Source organism: Anabrus simplex, chromosome 13 (genome assembly GCF_040414725.1).
Source record: "Anabrus simplex isolate iqAnaSimp1 chromosome 13, ASM4041472v1, whole genome shotgun sequence".
Taxonomy (NCBI): Eukaryota; Metazoa; Arthropoda; class Insecta; order Orthoptera; family Tettigoniidae; genus Anabrus; species Anabrus simplex.
In genome coordinates, this window is record NC_090277.1 from 90,621,661 (window position 1) to 90,638,383 (window position 16,723).

At 40.2% G+C, this 16,723-nt stretch overlaps 1 protein-coding gene across 4 annotated transcripts in view; it reads right to left on the bottom strand.

Annotated features, from left to right (window-relative positions):
- Window positions 1–16,723, bottom strand: part of Ttc7 (tetratricopeptide repeat domain 7) — a 173,361-nt gene that overhangs the window by 60,638 nt on the left and 96,000 nt on the right. For 2 of the 4 annotated variants that reach the window (XM_068230171.1, XM_068230170.1), the window contains exons 13-14: window positions 11,667–11,795; window positions 1,795–2,033 (exon numbers count right to left, since the gene is read on the bottom strand). In XM_068230171.1, coding sequence (XP_068086272.1) covers window positions 1,795–2,033; window positions 11,667–11,795 — 368 coding nt within the window. The remainder of the gene's footprint in view (window positions 1–1,794; window positions 2,034–11,666; window positions 11,796–16,723) is intronic. The other 2 variants (XM_068230173.1, XM_068230172.1) reach the window with 1 other exon arrangement.

Consider the following 16,723-nt stretch of genomic DNA (forward strand, 5'->3'; position numbering starts at 1 on the left):
ATGGAAATTAAAGTGTTCTGTTGCTGGTGTCCCGAATTGGCTACATGAATACATTATGTTTTTACCAATCCATCTCATAGGATTTGGTACCTACTGGCATCAAACATGATTTTCAACACTCTCTTTGACATGGATTTGGGCTGTTTGGACAATTTATTTTTCTTTCATATTATGGAACTCTGTACCAATGTATATTTTTGCATCATCTTCCCAATTTGGAATTTTTTGGGTTTGGTACCTTTTGGAAATAAGTTTCTCAAATGTAATAGAATCTTTTTTTTTTTTTTTTGTAAATAAAGTATAGATTTAAATACCATATTTCTCCGAATCCAAGGTGATCCTGAATGCAAGGCGCCCCATTTTTTCCTTCAAAAAAATTAAATCAGGTTTAAAACGTGCTTTGTGATATCATTATTTTATTTATAACAAATTTCAAATTTAATTTGAGAAAAAATAAACACACACATCATGTAAATCCTATTCACTTCCCTAATCATTTTCATTAGAGGTATCTGATACTACCTTTGGAAGTTCAGAGATTCCTCTTTGCGATCCCACATTTATATCGCACCTTGTGTTTCTTGCACACATACGTCACTATTTCATGTTCAACTTCTTTAAAGTGTCCTTGCTGCGGGCCAATGAACACCTTTCTTGAAAAGTACGCATTTTTTTTTGTGGCTCTACAATTATTCTTTATTTCTGTATGTTTGATAACCATTAACTTAAAATTGCCATCATAATATCAAGGAGAACCTGTTGAAAACTTACTGGCAATACCTGTTCCATGTGCCTCTATAATACGACGATCTATCATGAAAATATTCCTCTTGTCTATAAAACGTTTCTTTTACCAAGCGTTAGGTATAACCGGCTGCCGCTGGACGCACATCCCACTTGTCGGCATCGGCAGCTAGCGATGTATAAGAAAGACACGGACGTTGAAGGTCAACGAATTTTGTGCACCGTGGTAACACCATTCCTCTCTTGCGTTTTTCACACACATACCAGTATTTCTGAATTTTGTCTTTGCCTTCTTTAAAGCATTCTTGTTGCGGGCCACTGAATGCATTTTTGTACAGTGCGAAAATATTCCTGCCATTTACAAAACTCTTACTTTTACTAAGCATCAGGTACAGTAAACATGTTATAATTCTGCCAGTGAGTAGCTGTGGCCTTTCTAAGAATTCAAAAGGTCACACCCTTGCTATTTCAATTCGAATGCATTTTGTGCGCAGCTGAGGCTCAGAAGTACATTATGCTCGACCTTTCAATTAGCTCAAGACAGTAATGTTTTGATGCCATTCTGCAGATTTGAGAACCAGTGAGATTTTCCGAGAAGCAGTGACATCACACAGAGGCACTGTGCAACCTGCTGCTGCGGCTGGCGATGTATAAAAAAAAGACGCGGACGTTGAAGGTCAATGAGTATATGCGTGCACACAGGGTGAAGGGAAGCAGTAAGGTTACTGTGGCAGTTGCCAGTAGTGTCCAGTAGTGTTAGGTCACGAATGCAAGACGACCCTTGATTTTTAACATGAAATTCTGAGAAGAAAAATCGTCTTGCGTTTGTTGATTTAAAGACGCTGATGATAGATGTTCCATTTTCTGCTTTTAAATCATGCTAACCTGTTATACCCTCCTCTATTCTTGAAGTGGAAAATTATGAAGAGAAACAGGGTGTGTGTTACAGGCCCAGGCGAGTAAATACGGTGTTTTTTAAAGGGTGACTACCACCTGGAAACTACGTGCCATTTGAGATACCATCACTGCCAGTTCTAGTGTTCAGCTTACCATATACATGATGTGATGCGACAGAGGGAAGATGGCGCTGGCCTCCTGGACACATGCCATAGCAGCTGGCAGCTGATCTAGAGACAGATACACTTCGGCCAGCAGCAGCCAGATCTGTAACTGGAGGAGCCAGGCTCTCTGCGGGCCGGGCCGAGGCGTGAACGAGCTCAGAGACGACGCCACCTCGGACAGCGCCTGCTCCACTCGGGAGGCTGCCAGCGAGTGGGCGTGCAAGGAACCTGAGGCAAGACACTATATCGTATTAAACACAGGAAATTAAAAAAAAAAAACAGATGGTAAAACATCAAAGTAATTTGCAAATCACTAACGGAGGGTTTTACAAACTCTTTCACAACACAATCATGGGTAGAGATTTTAAAGGACAAAATATTTTTGACCACAACATCAAACACAACTTTGATATGCAGAACAACGAGCCTCCTTTTGTAAATAAAATGTAAGTTATAAGGAGAAAATCAATATATCTTGCATTTTGGGACATGAGATGAACCCCCAAATTCCAAAACCATCACTCACGAAGCTACAGGTGGGGTTAAAGGGGAGGGGGGAACCACACTGTGCAGAAAGAAACACTCAAATAATCTTGAATTTGTTACAATCATAACAAACAAACAAACAAACAAACAAACAAACAAACAAACAAACAAAAACATGCAAAGGAAAAAGAAAATATCGGGCACCAAGGCAGAATTGTTAGAATAAGACAGCTTCCAAATTACAATTCAAATATCAGTAGGTCATAAATTCCACATTTTCGAGCTTTTAGACTCCTTACAGTTACTTGGGATATTATGGATTATTGAAACATTCTGTCCTGATGGGATAAAAGATGACAGGTGAAAATGAGAAAGTGACAACACTTTTGAAAAATGGTGAAAGGTTAATAAACATTCTTTGGAGAAAGATCCTTAACAGGTTTGCCACAAAGTTCAATATTATTTTTCCTCCTCTTCCATACTGTTGTGAAAGGCATTAGAAAGAACATCCTTTTAATAGCCCAGACAGTGTTTTTTCAGTGTTCTTTCCCGTATTTTTGTGTGACGCACGATTGGCCTCTTTTTCTTAATGAGGCTACCTTGAATGATAGTCCAATTCTATTACGGAGTGTTAAATTGTGTGGAAATCATTGCAAGGATTTGACGACTCATCAAGTTTTCCTGCAATTACTGATAGTTTTTGGAGTTACTCTTCGTCATTGTGCGTCCCAGTTATTGCCGCCAACACGATCAATGGTCATGCCATACACTGTGACCTTTTGGGTGGGGGGCAGTAAGAATAACACCCAAGGTATCCCCTGCCTGTTCTAAGAGGCGACTAAAAGTGGCCCCTGGGGTTCTCAACTTGGGAGCGTGGGTTGGCGACCACGGGGCCCTTAGCTGAGTCCTGGCATTGCTTTCACTTACTTGTGCCAGGCTCCTTACTTTTATCTATCCTATCCGACCTCCCTTGGACAACTCTTGTTCTTTTCCGACCCCGATGGTATTAGAGCACTCAAGGCCTAGGGAGTCTTTCATGTTCACCCCTTCGTGGCCCTTTGGCTGATATCTTCATTTTTTGAAGTATCGGATCCCTTCCATTGTTTCTCTCTGATTAGTGTTATATAGAAGATGTACTTCCTCTTAAAACAATAATGCTCACCACCTCCTTGTGGAGCCACATGGTAAGAAGTGACTTCCCTGTTAAATCTACTGAGAAGGTACAGAGAGAAAAATCAATATGAAAGTGTGAACACGGGTGGTACTGTTGTGAACAGGAAAATTAAATAGTGAGAAATGTATGTCTCGAGTTCAGAATTGTGCTATCTGTAAGGCAGCTGGAGTATAATGGTCAATATTCCAGAATACTTGGAGAGTATGAAATAATAACAATAATAATGTCCAGCTACATGCCTTAATGTTCAGCTTCTTACAGTTTGGAGGGCCCTGGGTTGATTTCCAGCCAGGCCTGTAATTCTAGAGTACTGTTTACATAGTAGGAGAGTAAATTGTATGAAAACCAATACAGTTACAGACTACAAAAGGGCTATCATGACCAGATTTTCAGCATGCGTGAACTAACTGAAAATTGTTTCTAGAGGAACAGACAAGCCATACTCTTTTGTAGAGTTAGAGAAGGCACATGACAGAGTACCATGGGAAAAAATGTTAGCCATACTGAGGAATTATGGGATATGGGGTAGGTTATTTAATATAATAATGTTATTGTTTTTATGTCCCACTGACCACTTCTTCAGTATTCAGAGGTGCCAGAATTTTGTCCCGCATAAGTTCTTTTACATGCCAGTAAATCTATCGATACATGGCTGACATATCGGAGCTCCATCAAATACAATCGGATTCAGCCAAGACCGAACCTGGTTAATTTGGGCTCAGAAGTCCAGCGCTCTGCCGTCCGAGCTACTCAGCCTGGCGGGTAGGGTAGCACAAGTTCTTGTTTCAAGGTAGTTCTGGGGTTAGAGAAAGCTATAATCTTTCACCTTTATTGTTCATCACTTACATGGAACATTTAACGAAAGGTATAAAAGGACTGGAGGGATTCAGTACGGAGGGAATGTAGTGAACAGTTTGGCCTATGCTGATGACTTGGTCTTAATGGCAGATTGTGCTGAAAGCCTGCAGTAAAAAATCTTGGAACTTGAAAATAGGTGCAGGGAGGAGTATGATAGAAAAATTATCTTATCCAAGACTGTCCTCGTATTCCTTTCGAGGTGGTGCAGCTCTTTCAGGCACATCCCCAAAGGTAGGTGAACTGCATGTACCTTTTTAACCACATACTTTCTGTCAATCTTACATTTTCAGCAGTACCGGGAATAGAACCGAGGCCTCCAAGGATGGCCACTAAAGATGCTAACAGTTACACTACAGAGGTAGACATTTCCAAGACTAAACTGATATCAGTAGGGCAGAAACATAAGGGGATTGATTTTTAAATGATTTCAGTGAACTTGTAAATTTATAAAAGTTTTCCTTGATAAATCATTGCAATCCCCAATTCCTCTTCCTATGAACGAGTATATGCTCCAACACACCCTCTTGAATTCCAACTTTATTTTCATATTATGATATTTCGTATCTTTAAAAACTACATTCAAATTTATTCGTCTACTAATGTCATTCCAAACCATCTGTCCACTGAAAGCTCAGAACATACCACTTAGTCGAGCAGTTCGTCTCCTTACTCCCAAGTCTTCCCAGCCCAAAGTATACATGTTTTTGTAACACTACTCTTTTGTCACAAATCACCCATTGGAATAATTTCCAGTTCTCGGATCAAGTAATCCTGGTGAGGGTCCCATACGCATGAACCATACTCTAACTGGGGTCTTACCAGTGACATACATGCCCTCTCTTTTACATCCTTACTATAACCCCAATGAAGACCTTTCCATACATCAACACTTGAGTACTTACAGTGATGCCCGTAAGATACTTTCCACCTGCAGTAGCTCACAATCTTGTAACTTATTTACTACTCTGTATAGTACGAAGGTAATCCCAAAAATAAGGTCTCCTACTTTTTTATAAATACAGAACTCTTGTTCGTGTGGCTGTTGGTCACATTATTGTGAAGAGCGTTTCCCGCGCTCGCATATAAACGCTGAGGCACTCAGTCTTGGCTTGGCAGCCGTTGAGAATGGAGCTCCCGTTGGATGCTACCGCCAAGTGAGAAGTGTATGTGCATGGATGTCAAAAATGTTCGTAAGTGGTGTAGAGAGTTTGCAGCCGGTCGGACTGAAATTCGCGACTAACGAACAAAGGAGCGGGAGACCGTCAATTTCCGTCGAGACTCGTGAAGGTTGAGCAAATCATGCGTGAAGATAGGCGGACCACGCTGGATGATCTCTGCACTTTGGTTCCTGAGGTTTCCTGAAAACCGTTTACAACTTCCTGAACAGCACGGCGGCGAGCTGGTATGACATGGGCATACAAAAACTATCACAGCGTCTGCAAAAATGCATCGACCGAAATGGTGATTATGTAGAAAAATAGCTAAATGTTCAAGCTGTAAAATGCTACTTTGCTATTTGCTTTACGTCGCACCGACACACACGTCTTATGGCGACGATGGGATAGGAAAGGCCTAGAAATGGAAGGAAGTGGCCGCGGCCTTAGTTAAGGTACAGCCCCAGCTTTTGCCTGGTGTGAAAATGGGAAACCACGGAAAACCATCTTCAGGGCTGCCGACAGTGGGGCTCGAACCCACGATCTCCCGATTACTGGATACTGGCCGCACTTAAGCGACTGCAGCTATCGAGCTCGGTAGCTGTAAAATGATGTAAACTATTGTAGAAATAAACAGGTCTATGTATTTATTAAAAAAAATAGGAAACCTTATTTTTGGGATTACCTTCCTTCGTATAACATCATCATCATAAAGCCTCATCTCTGATTCCAGTTCTTTACACATGTCATTTATATACATAAGAAAATATGAGTTCTAGTAACAAGCTTCTCCTACTCTAATTCTCTGAGTTCTATTTTGTAGAAATTTAGCCACCCATGCAACCACTCTTTTGTCTATGTGTAGTCCCATAGTCCTCATTTTCGTCAGTGATCTCCCTACCGAGCTCGATAGCTGCAGTCGCTTAAGTGCGGCCAGTATCCAGTATTCGGGAGATGGTAGGTTCGAATCCCACTGTCGGCAGCCCTGAAAATGGTTTTCCGTGGTTTCCCATTTTCACACCAGGCAAATGCTGGGTCTGTACCTTAATTAAGGCCACGGCCGCTTCCTTCCCACTCCTAGCGCTTTCCTGTCCCATCGTCGCCATAAGACCTATCTGTGTCGGTGCGACGTAAAACAACTAGCAAAAAAAAAAAAAAAGTGATCTCCCATTAAGTACCCCACCAAACGGCCTTGGATGTGTCAATAGCGATACAGTCCATTTTGACCTCCTGAATGTAAAATATGAGCTATACCTTGCTTGAATCTTACAAGCTTACAAGCTTACAATTGCGATCAACAGCATTCTGTAAGAAAGAAGTGAGCTCTCAGACAAAATTATCTTTACTTCAGTCTGTTTTCAAATGATACTTAATGTACAGGAGTGAAAGTTTGGCAGACTCAAGATATTGAAATTTTTTGAGGTAACTGACAAGAAAGTACAAACAGATGGGAACAATGGTAGGAGGGTACTCAGAATGAGGAGATGAATGCTGAGTTAGGAATGAACTCATTGGATGAAGCTGTGAGTAAGAATCAGCTTCCATGAAAGGTCATGTGAGGTGAAAGGAGGAAGGAAAACAATGGACTGAGCCGTAGAGGGTAACAGAAGCAGAGGGAGACCAATGTGATGATGGTTAGACTCGATTTTTAAGGATTTAAGGACAAGAGGTGTACAACTAAATGATGCCACAGAGTTTGTTGCAACTAGAGGTGTGTGGAAGCACACAGTTAATTCACAGAAGCTTGCAGACTGAATGCTGCAAGACAAAAATTTTAGACAAAATTAGAACAGCTGAAGAATGAGTATTTATGCAGCAGGTTGGTGCATAAGTCTATAGTGTTTTCATTTTGCATGTTGGTACTCCAGTTGCTATGGGTTTATTTATTTTGTACAGAAGTGCAACTGCTGTACTTCAGGTTACGTATTGAATTTTTCATTCTTGCAGAGAGCGGATGTTGGAGTGTCAAGTGGGGGAAGTGGAACGTTTCCATATTCCTGTCTTTGAATTCACCAGAGGAGTGAAGGTAGTGGAGGCAGCTAGGAACATTTGCGCTGTGTATTGGGACAATGTCATCGGAGAGAGCACGGCAAGAAAGTGGTTTTCTTGTTTTAAGAAGAGGCGTTTTGACATGAGTGACACTCCACTTTCAGGAAGGCCGAAGACCGTTTAAACACCTTAATCCATAATGATCCACGTCAGTGTACCCCAGGATTGGCAAATATGATGAAGTGTGACCATTCAATCATCGTGCAACATTGGCAATCAATGGGCAGGGTTCAAAAATTGCGTGTATGCACATCGCATGCTCTAAGCCAAAATCGCAAAAAATCAGCATCCTGTCATAGATTGGCTCGTGGACAACATCAACCGTTCATACTGAATATTGTTACTGGTGACGAGAAATTGTGTCTTATACTAACTTAAGAAAAAGAAAAGAATGGCTGAGCCCTAACAAATAAACTCCCCTGCAAAGGTCAATGAACATCCACAAAAGATAATGTTATGCATTTGGTGGGATAAAGAGGGGTTGCTGGGCTGTGAATTGCTTCCCTGAAGTGTAACCATCACTGTCGACATTTATCGCCACCAACCAAGACGTCCTGCAGATGCGACCAACACGACTGCACAGTAATGCTCGCCCGCATTCTGCTAATCTGACAAAAAACACTATCCAGGAGTTGGGTACACACCCACCTTATTTACCTCATGTTGTGCCCTCTATCGAACAACCTTGAAAGAACTACCCTTCCAGATGAAAAAGCGCTCTGAACATGACTTACGCCAAGACTGCTATATGACATAGATGTTGATTCCCATAGGGAACTTGAAATATTTGTCCTGAATGAGCAAATTTATAATACCAATATAAAGGTCCGTTATTGGACATTATAAATTTTTTCAAGTTCCCTATGGGAATCAACATCTATGTCATTTGATGGCCAGGCAGGCATCAATTTTTTGGAAATGAGACATAGCTCTCATAGTGCATTGGCACTGCTGGTGGCTTCAAGTAGCCTATGCAGTGGCCTCCACGGTATGCACTAGCCTTGCGTCTTGGGAGGTGTGCTAGGTCCCAACTGACGAGCCCAACTTGGCACACGAGGGCGAAACGCAGGCAACCAGGAATGAGTTAGCCGGAAAATTTATAATGTCCAATAATGGACCTTTATATTGGTATTATAAGACTGCTATAGGCGTGGAATTGAAAAACTACTCCAGCATTAGCAGACTGTTGTAGATAGTTAATTTATTGTTCACGATTAACTTCTCCCTTATGTCTTTAATAAACTCGTACCGGGCGAGTTGGCCGTGCAGTTAGAGGCGCGCGGCTGTGAGTTTGCATCCGGGAGATAGTGGGTTCGAATCCCACTGTCGGCAGCCCTGAAGATGGTTTTCTGTGGTTTTCCATTTTCACACCAGGCAAATGCTGGGGGCTGTACCTTAATTAAGGCCACGGCCGCTACCTTCCAACTCCTAGGCCTTTCCTGTCCCATCGTCGCCACAAGACCTATCTGTGTCGGTGTGACGTAAAACCACTAGCAAGAAGAAGAATAAACTTGTGAAAAAGGCGCTACAAACTTATGCACCGACCCAATATTTATATATGTATTTCCTTGGACTATTCCATTACGGAAGGAGATATGTAGTAATATTTTAGCTCCCATTACCACCCAACCAACACCCACCTTCCCTACTTTAGGTGGTATCAGAAGAGCACCCGAGTTCATTTGGCCAGGCTTTTAAGGCCAGGTGCCCTTCCCGTCACTGCACACTGTTTGTATAGAAACTCCTACCTTAAGTTGCTCTGATTCAAACCTAGGACTCCTTAATTTGGGAGCAACGTGGCTAGAACTCTGTACCAGCCTGCCACCCAACCTGAATATGTAGCAATATAACAGAAATATCGTACTCTTCAGAGTTATTTGTAGGTTACAATATCCAAAAATTGTTATTTGAATTGTAATTTCAAGATATATATCCATTAAGGTGATTCATGACCATTTACTTACAGAACTCATCTCTAGAAACATTTTGAGGAAAAAAACATGTCAATAATACCATTTCTTATGATCAAGTGTGATGAAAGTGTGTAATGGACTAGTATAACTTGGAAACTATTCTCTAAACCCATGGGTAAATAGAAAATATCGAGCTCGATTAGTAGGTGGTGTTATTATTTTTATTATTATTATTATTATTATTATTATTGCTTGTGAGGTGTGTCTATGAAGTATTTTTACGTCTATTCATCATCATCGTCGTCGTCGTCCCATTCCAGTCGCCCAGGTGTGGTTAACAAGCCTCCTCCACTCTTTTCTGTCCTTCCACTTCTCCAGCTCCATTACTTTCGCCACAACCATTCCAGCTTTTCTCTAACGTCCTTCCAAATCTGATCCATCCACCCTCTTCTCCGCCCTCCAACTGGTCTCTTTCCCTTAACTTCTCTTTCCAGTTCACTTCTTGCTATCCGTTCCTTTCCCATTCTTTTTACATATCCGAACCATCTCAGTTTTGCTTTCTGTATGTTCTGTACTAATGGTTCTATATTTAGCTCTTCTCTGATTTTAATATTTTGAATTCTATCCCTTCTTGTCTTTATAATCGATGTCCTTAAAAATTTCATTTCTACTGCTTGGATCTTACTATCTTGTCTCTTATTAGTTACCAGCGTTTCTAGTCTGTATGTTACAATTGGTATGAAATACTGTTTATATAATGTTATAATTCTTTCATTCTATTCTCTTCTATCGCGTTCTCTTCTTTTTCTTCATCTCTTCTATTCTGTCTTATTGAGATACATTCTGTTGTTAATGACGTCCTCCAGTGTCCTTCCCTGATCTGCAATGTCCATCTTTACAACGTCCATCCAGTGGGTTCTTGGTCTTCCCGTTTCCCTGCCACATGTCTCTCCAAGTTAACATATGCTGTCCTTATTGGCTCCATCCTCATTACATGCCCACAAACCATCTCAGTCTGTACATGGTGACCCCATCTAACGACGTAACAATCCCAGCTTCCTTCCTAACCACATCATTCCTTAACTTGTCCAGTTTGTTTTTTTGAATTCTGGACCTAAGGAGCTTCATTTCGGATGCCTGCAACCTTGATGAGTCTTTCTTAGTGAGGTGCAGGTTTCAATACATAGGTTAAGATTGGTATGAAGTACTGATTGAACATCATCACCAGCTTTTTTTTTTTTTTTTTTTTTTTTTTTTTTTTTTTTTTTTTTTTTTTTTTTTTTTGAGGGGGGGGGGGGATCCCAGTGGAGTTTTTGTACATGCTGGTAAAAGTGAGAGTTCTTCTGCACTCTATTTGCCACCTCCTTTACGGCTAGTGCATCTCGAGATATGTTACACTGCCGAGGTATGTACAGCTTTCCACACTTTCTAGTGGATGGTTTCCTAGCATGATGTTCGCTGGTCGTCCCTCTCTGTTATTGCCATCACTACTGTTTTCAGTGTGCTTATCTTGAGATTGAACTCCTGGAACTTAACCTTCCATTCATTGAGTCTCGACCGTACTTGTTCCTCAGTTTCTCCCCAGATCATAACATCATCAGCAAAGGCCACTGCATTTAGTTCACCACAGGCTTTCTTGATGTTCTTCATTGTCATCCATGATGGTGATAAACAATAATGGGGATAGTGCACTGCCTTGTTGGACTCCACTTTTGTTCTTGAACCAGGATTAATGTCCATTACCCAATCACACACAGCTGGTACAGTTCTCATACAGCATCTGAACTTTCCTCACCTTTTTCTCGTATTTATTACTATTAATACATTCTGTTGTAATGTCAAGATATTTGTTTATTTACACAGTGTTTATCATTGTGCATAGATTGTTATTGTTAATTTTAAGAAATAACTTGACAGTTCCTATACTGTTGGCATGTTTTATGATATGTAATTGTGCAGTCTATGGAAGCTAAATGAATGAATGAATGAATGAATGTGATTTAATCTCTAACAAATGGCTTTCATAGTCACTGATAATGTGATTCCATTTTTGCTGAAAATGTCTCAGAAATGATTTCTATAACAGTAACTATTCATGAACCACCTGGTACAGTGGAAGGTTAAAAAAACCCAGAAAAAAATAAAACACGAATGAGGCAACGAAGGAACAAATAATAAGCATGAGGCTTCCAGTTCCACACTAAAAGAGGGTGAGACCACGGTGTACCTTGGGGGAGAAGATAGGGGTTGAGGGGGTGTAGTAATCCATGTCTAGACCTGGATATCAACTCACTATCTCCCTGCTGGGGCGAGCTGGTCATCGGGATTAGCGACTTAGACCGCTCGTGGGCGGTGCCTGAAAACAATCGACAGCCTCAACAAAATTTAAAACATTTCTCACAGGAGAAATCTAGGGAGAAAGAGTTACACATCTGAAAATCAAAGACAAATTAGATACCATAAAGCATTAATACAAAAAACATATGACATTCTGACCAACCACACTTAAATACAAGTATTAATGTTATGCACAGAAAAACAAGAAATGAAGCTGTGCGAACAAATTGGATTACAATATTTTTATAATCTACATCGGCAAGATGTAAAACAAGTTTTATGTAACAATTCAACTATACAATTAACTTTTACTATTCATAGGAGATACAATTTACAGTAAAACCTCATTCATTCGAAGTCGTTGGGACGCAAAAATCGAACTTCAAATTACGTGATATTGAATTAACTGCCAACTCCTAATTCAGAAATGCCAATCCTCACCATGTCACAAAATATTCTAAGACCTGTTACTGCATGCAATTAACCTCGATTCACAGTTTAAACCTTTCAAATGCCATGGAAAAAAACTATTTCCAAAATGTATCCAACAAGGTGCATTTACATTATTCAAATAATTCACTTGGATAAATCACTGGCAAACATAACCTCATGCAACAAAAGAAAAAAAGAAAAATGAATCAAAGACGAGGACAAATTATGCTGGGTCTCCTGTGCAAGGGCTTAAATTTTTGGATTACTGTACTGTTGCAGTTTTTAGACACCTTGCACTTGTACGGAAAGTACTCGACGCCCTTAAAACATCGTGGCTACCAAACTTTCCTATGACGAGGGTAAGAAGTGTCTCACTTCCGTGTGCATTGCAACACAGTACGACGACCCCCACCCGTGTACAATTTCCCGGCTGACACTCCTCTCCTTTAAAACCAGAAGTCCGTTTGGGCTCAGCATTAAGAAAACAAGGCAGTTTCATCGGCACTGACAATACTGTTTGGTGCATACGAACTCATTACATGAGCCGCGCTTTTGCGCTAACTGTCGGCATCACCAGTGTTTGGGGATTCTGCTTCTCCACACACTGCCTGCTACGTGATAATGTGGCGTTCCTTAAAATGCTGAATACAAAAGAATTACGATTTCACTCGAGCTTAGCAAATATGAAGCACAACACACCAAAGTGAGGGAAAGTGTGGAAAGCTACCCCTGCATGTTCCGGAAGACACGTTCTATCACGACACGGATAAATTTTGAAATTAAATTACTCTGTAAATTACTATTATTCTGTGGTTCTAATTCTGGTCACTCAATGTGAGATTTGTGCTGGACAAAGCAAAGACGGGGCAGGTTTTTCTCTAGGTACTCCAGTTTCCCCTATTACCTTTCTTTCCAGCAACAGGAAACTACCTCACTCCTCATTTCCCTAGTATGCCTCTTCAGCGACACCTAGGCCATCTATGACAGATGTTGGTGGAGCTGTAGAGGATCAAACCAGCCTTAGGGCTGAATACCCAACAAACATAAAATGTAAAGGTAGTTTTGAATTAAAAGTCTGAATTTCGATAATGGAACCGACATTGCTCTTGGAATGACAAATTATTCGTATTTCAAATTAAACAATTGTAATAACATGAAAAACCGTACTTTCCGGGAACGGGGGCTTCTTCATATTAGGCGAGATTTTGAATTAACCGATTTCTAATTATCGAGGTTCTGCTGTGGTATTTTTACAAATGATTTTCTCCCACACAAATGTTTTCATAGTAACTACACAGCATTTACTGACCTGTAAGAACACGTTTCTCTTAATTTTTATGTTATTTAAATGTTTTTTAATGTGAATGTTATATTTTATTTAAGCTGTAGCTGAGGAAGGTCACAAGAATGACTGAAACATGTCCTACAATTTGTAATTTTTAGTGAGTTATAACTGTGAAGTACTGAGTGGATAAATATATCATTACTTATATCAGAATAAATTTAATTTGTTAAGGTGAGTTCAGGTGGAAGATGTTTCAACTACTGCATGGTAGCACTCGTCAAGATGAAATGGCCCAAGCTGGTAGGTGCTTGTATTTTTATAGCAGCAAAAAGGCTAGTTACTGTCGGCAACATTGCCTTGCCTTCCTACCAGACTGCTGTTTCTAGGACCTGTGTAGTGTGACCCAGTGCGTTCATTCTTCTATCGTCTGGTGGTGAGCATCATGCTCATATATACTGGGAAGCTGTCGAGATAGTGAAACGTGAAAACTGCTTTTTCAATAGGAAACTGTTGCTCGCTGCCTGACGACAGAAGAAGGAACACATCTGGTCCCACTGCACAGGTCCTAAAACCATCAAACTGGGAGAGACTTAAGGCAATGCTGGTGCCACCAACTAGCCTTCTCGCTGCTATAAAAGTACGAGCAAACAGTAACTCATGCCACTTAATCACGGTAAGGGCTACCGTAGAGTAGATGATTGAAATGCAGAGATGCTTCATAGGTCAACACAGGCTAATACCCCAGAAGAGCATAAAAGCTTGTCTAAAGTGGAAAAGTTAAAATACATATGGAGAAAGATTAAGAAGCTTCGGAAATATTAAATCTTCAGCCAGTTTCCAGACATTCGACCAGGTCAGGAATGGAATGAATGAAGCCACTATCTAGCGGTGAGGATAGCAATTGTGCTGGCTGCCGAAGCCTGTCACACTCCTCTGGGGCAATGATTCATGACTGACACATGAAATGGAGAGCGTTGCTGGAATGAAAGGTGACAGGGAAAACCAGAGTACCCAGAGAAAAACCTGTCCTGTCACCGCTTTGTCCAGCACAAATCGCACACTGAGTGACCGGGATTAGAACCACAGAACCCACCGGTGAGAGGCCAGTATGCTGCCGCCTGCATCACAGAGGCTATTAAATGGGTAAAGATAAGATCCCAAAATAAACTGCCAGTATGGAATTTAGAAAGGAGGGGAAGAGAGGCCAAGTTAGAGCCAGAATACAATGGCTGCGCCTAGCTGACAACAGCAAACAAGAGTCATATGATGAGAGACAGGGATGTGAAAAGGAACATAGGATGAACACATTGGCAGCTCAGTAAAGGAAAAGGGAGCAATGTACAGAGGAGGCTAAATAACAAGGACGATCTTCACAGCTCTCCCCTCATGAATCACAGTTCTTCTACATCCATTTCTCTTCAGCCCCGATTAGCTCTCACATCAAACCAAAAATCTGTCAAGATGGCCTCTCAATGAAAACAAGCTTGTCAGAGGCCAAGAAGAAATTAAGAAGTGACACCGGTGAAAAGAGAGGCTCCCCATTTGAAGACAGCAGTGTGTGAAGATGTGGAGAATGTCCTTGTGTGTATTTCCATGTTTGTCCTTATTTCCTCTTCCTACACTCACCTATTACTACATTTATTCTGTGTTTTTCATCTTTCTATATATGACTTAATTTGCAATTAATTTGTAATTTTTCAGTCTCTACTGGTAAATGGAATATTTTAGTTTTTCTATAACTCAAAATGTTCTAGGCTACTTAACAGATTGACCTACTTTTAATTAGCAAATTCAAAATTACTAATAACAAAACAAACTACAGTCAAACCAGGTTAACCCCTTAAGCGGGGAGCTTGGTACACACTAGCTCTCTCTCAGGTGGGGAGCGATTTCCCTGATTGAAAAAAATATTTAATTACTTGATTAATCTTAGACTAAAATGAACAACTGAAGGGCCAAACGAGAAATATTTACTTGAATATAATGTGTTTAATTATTGAAAAATTCTATTATTTTAATTTTTCAATACTTCGTGCAAAAACGTACTAAGTGCTTTCACACTGTGATATCGAGATTGCTTCTTCCTAACAGCAAAGCTCTGGTTTTTGTTTATACAGTAACTTTCACCTGAATATTTTAGGCAGTTTACTATCAATCTCTGTCTGGAAATAAATGTTTCTGTATATGTAAACTGTAGATTTACAAAGTTTACATATACCGTATTTACGCGAATAATCCCCGCCACCAAATAATCCCCGCACCCTAACTTTAGGAAGGCTTATTTAAAAAAAAGAAGAAATGCCAACTTTGACGCAAAAACCACATACCAATTTCGTGGCTCAAATTTTTTTTTTAATGTGCGGGTATTATTCGCGTAAATGCGGGTATTTACGCGAATAATACCTGCCACTGAATAATCCCGCACCTTAAATTTAGTAAGGCTGATTTTGAAAAAAAAAATGCCAACATTGACGCAAATAAAACCCGCACCCCAATTTCGTGTCCCAAATTTTTTTTAAAAATGTGCGGGTATTATTCGCGTAAATACGGTACTTAAAAGATGTGCAATGGAATAAATTATAATGCTCACGAAATTTTCTGTTATGTTGGTTAGTGCTTTCGAGGGATCAAGTTTATATAGCCTCCCTACAATTACTAAGTCACATAAACGGACTACATTACACTACAATACAGGTAATATTTACAGTACTTACAGTCTGTTATGTCTTTTACAGCTGTTCATTATGATACACACGGAAGCAGGTCATGTTATATAACCTGTCTCGCCTTCGCATAATTTATATAATTCCATTCCGAAACGCGATCGTTTTCTTATTATGTAAACTTTCCACCCTAGCCACCCTTTCCATAGCAAGAGGTTCTCATCAATTGACATTTTGCCATCAGAGGTATAAGCTTCCAAAAATTTTGCTAACAGGTGGTCAAATACTGGATTCATCTCGTATATTTTTGGAGGAAGTTGTGCATTATTCACCTCATTGTCAGAGATATGTATAAAGCTGTGGAGGAAAATCTAATAATAATAATAATAATAATAATAATAATAATAATAATAATAATAATAATAATAATGTTATTGGCTTCACGTCCCACTAACTACTTTTACGGTTTTCGGAGACAATGAGGTGCCGGAATTTAGTCCCACAGGAGTTCTTTTGCATGTCAGTAAATCTACTTACAAGAGGCCGACGTACTTGAGCACCTTCACA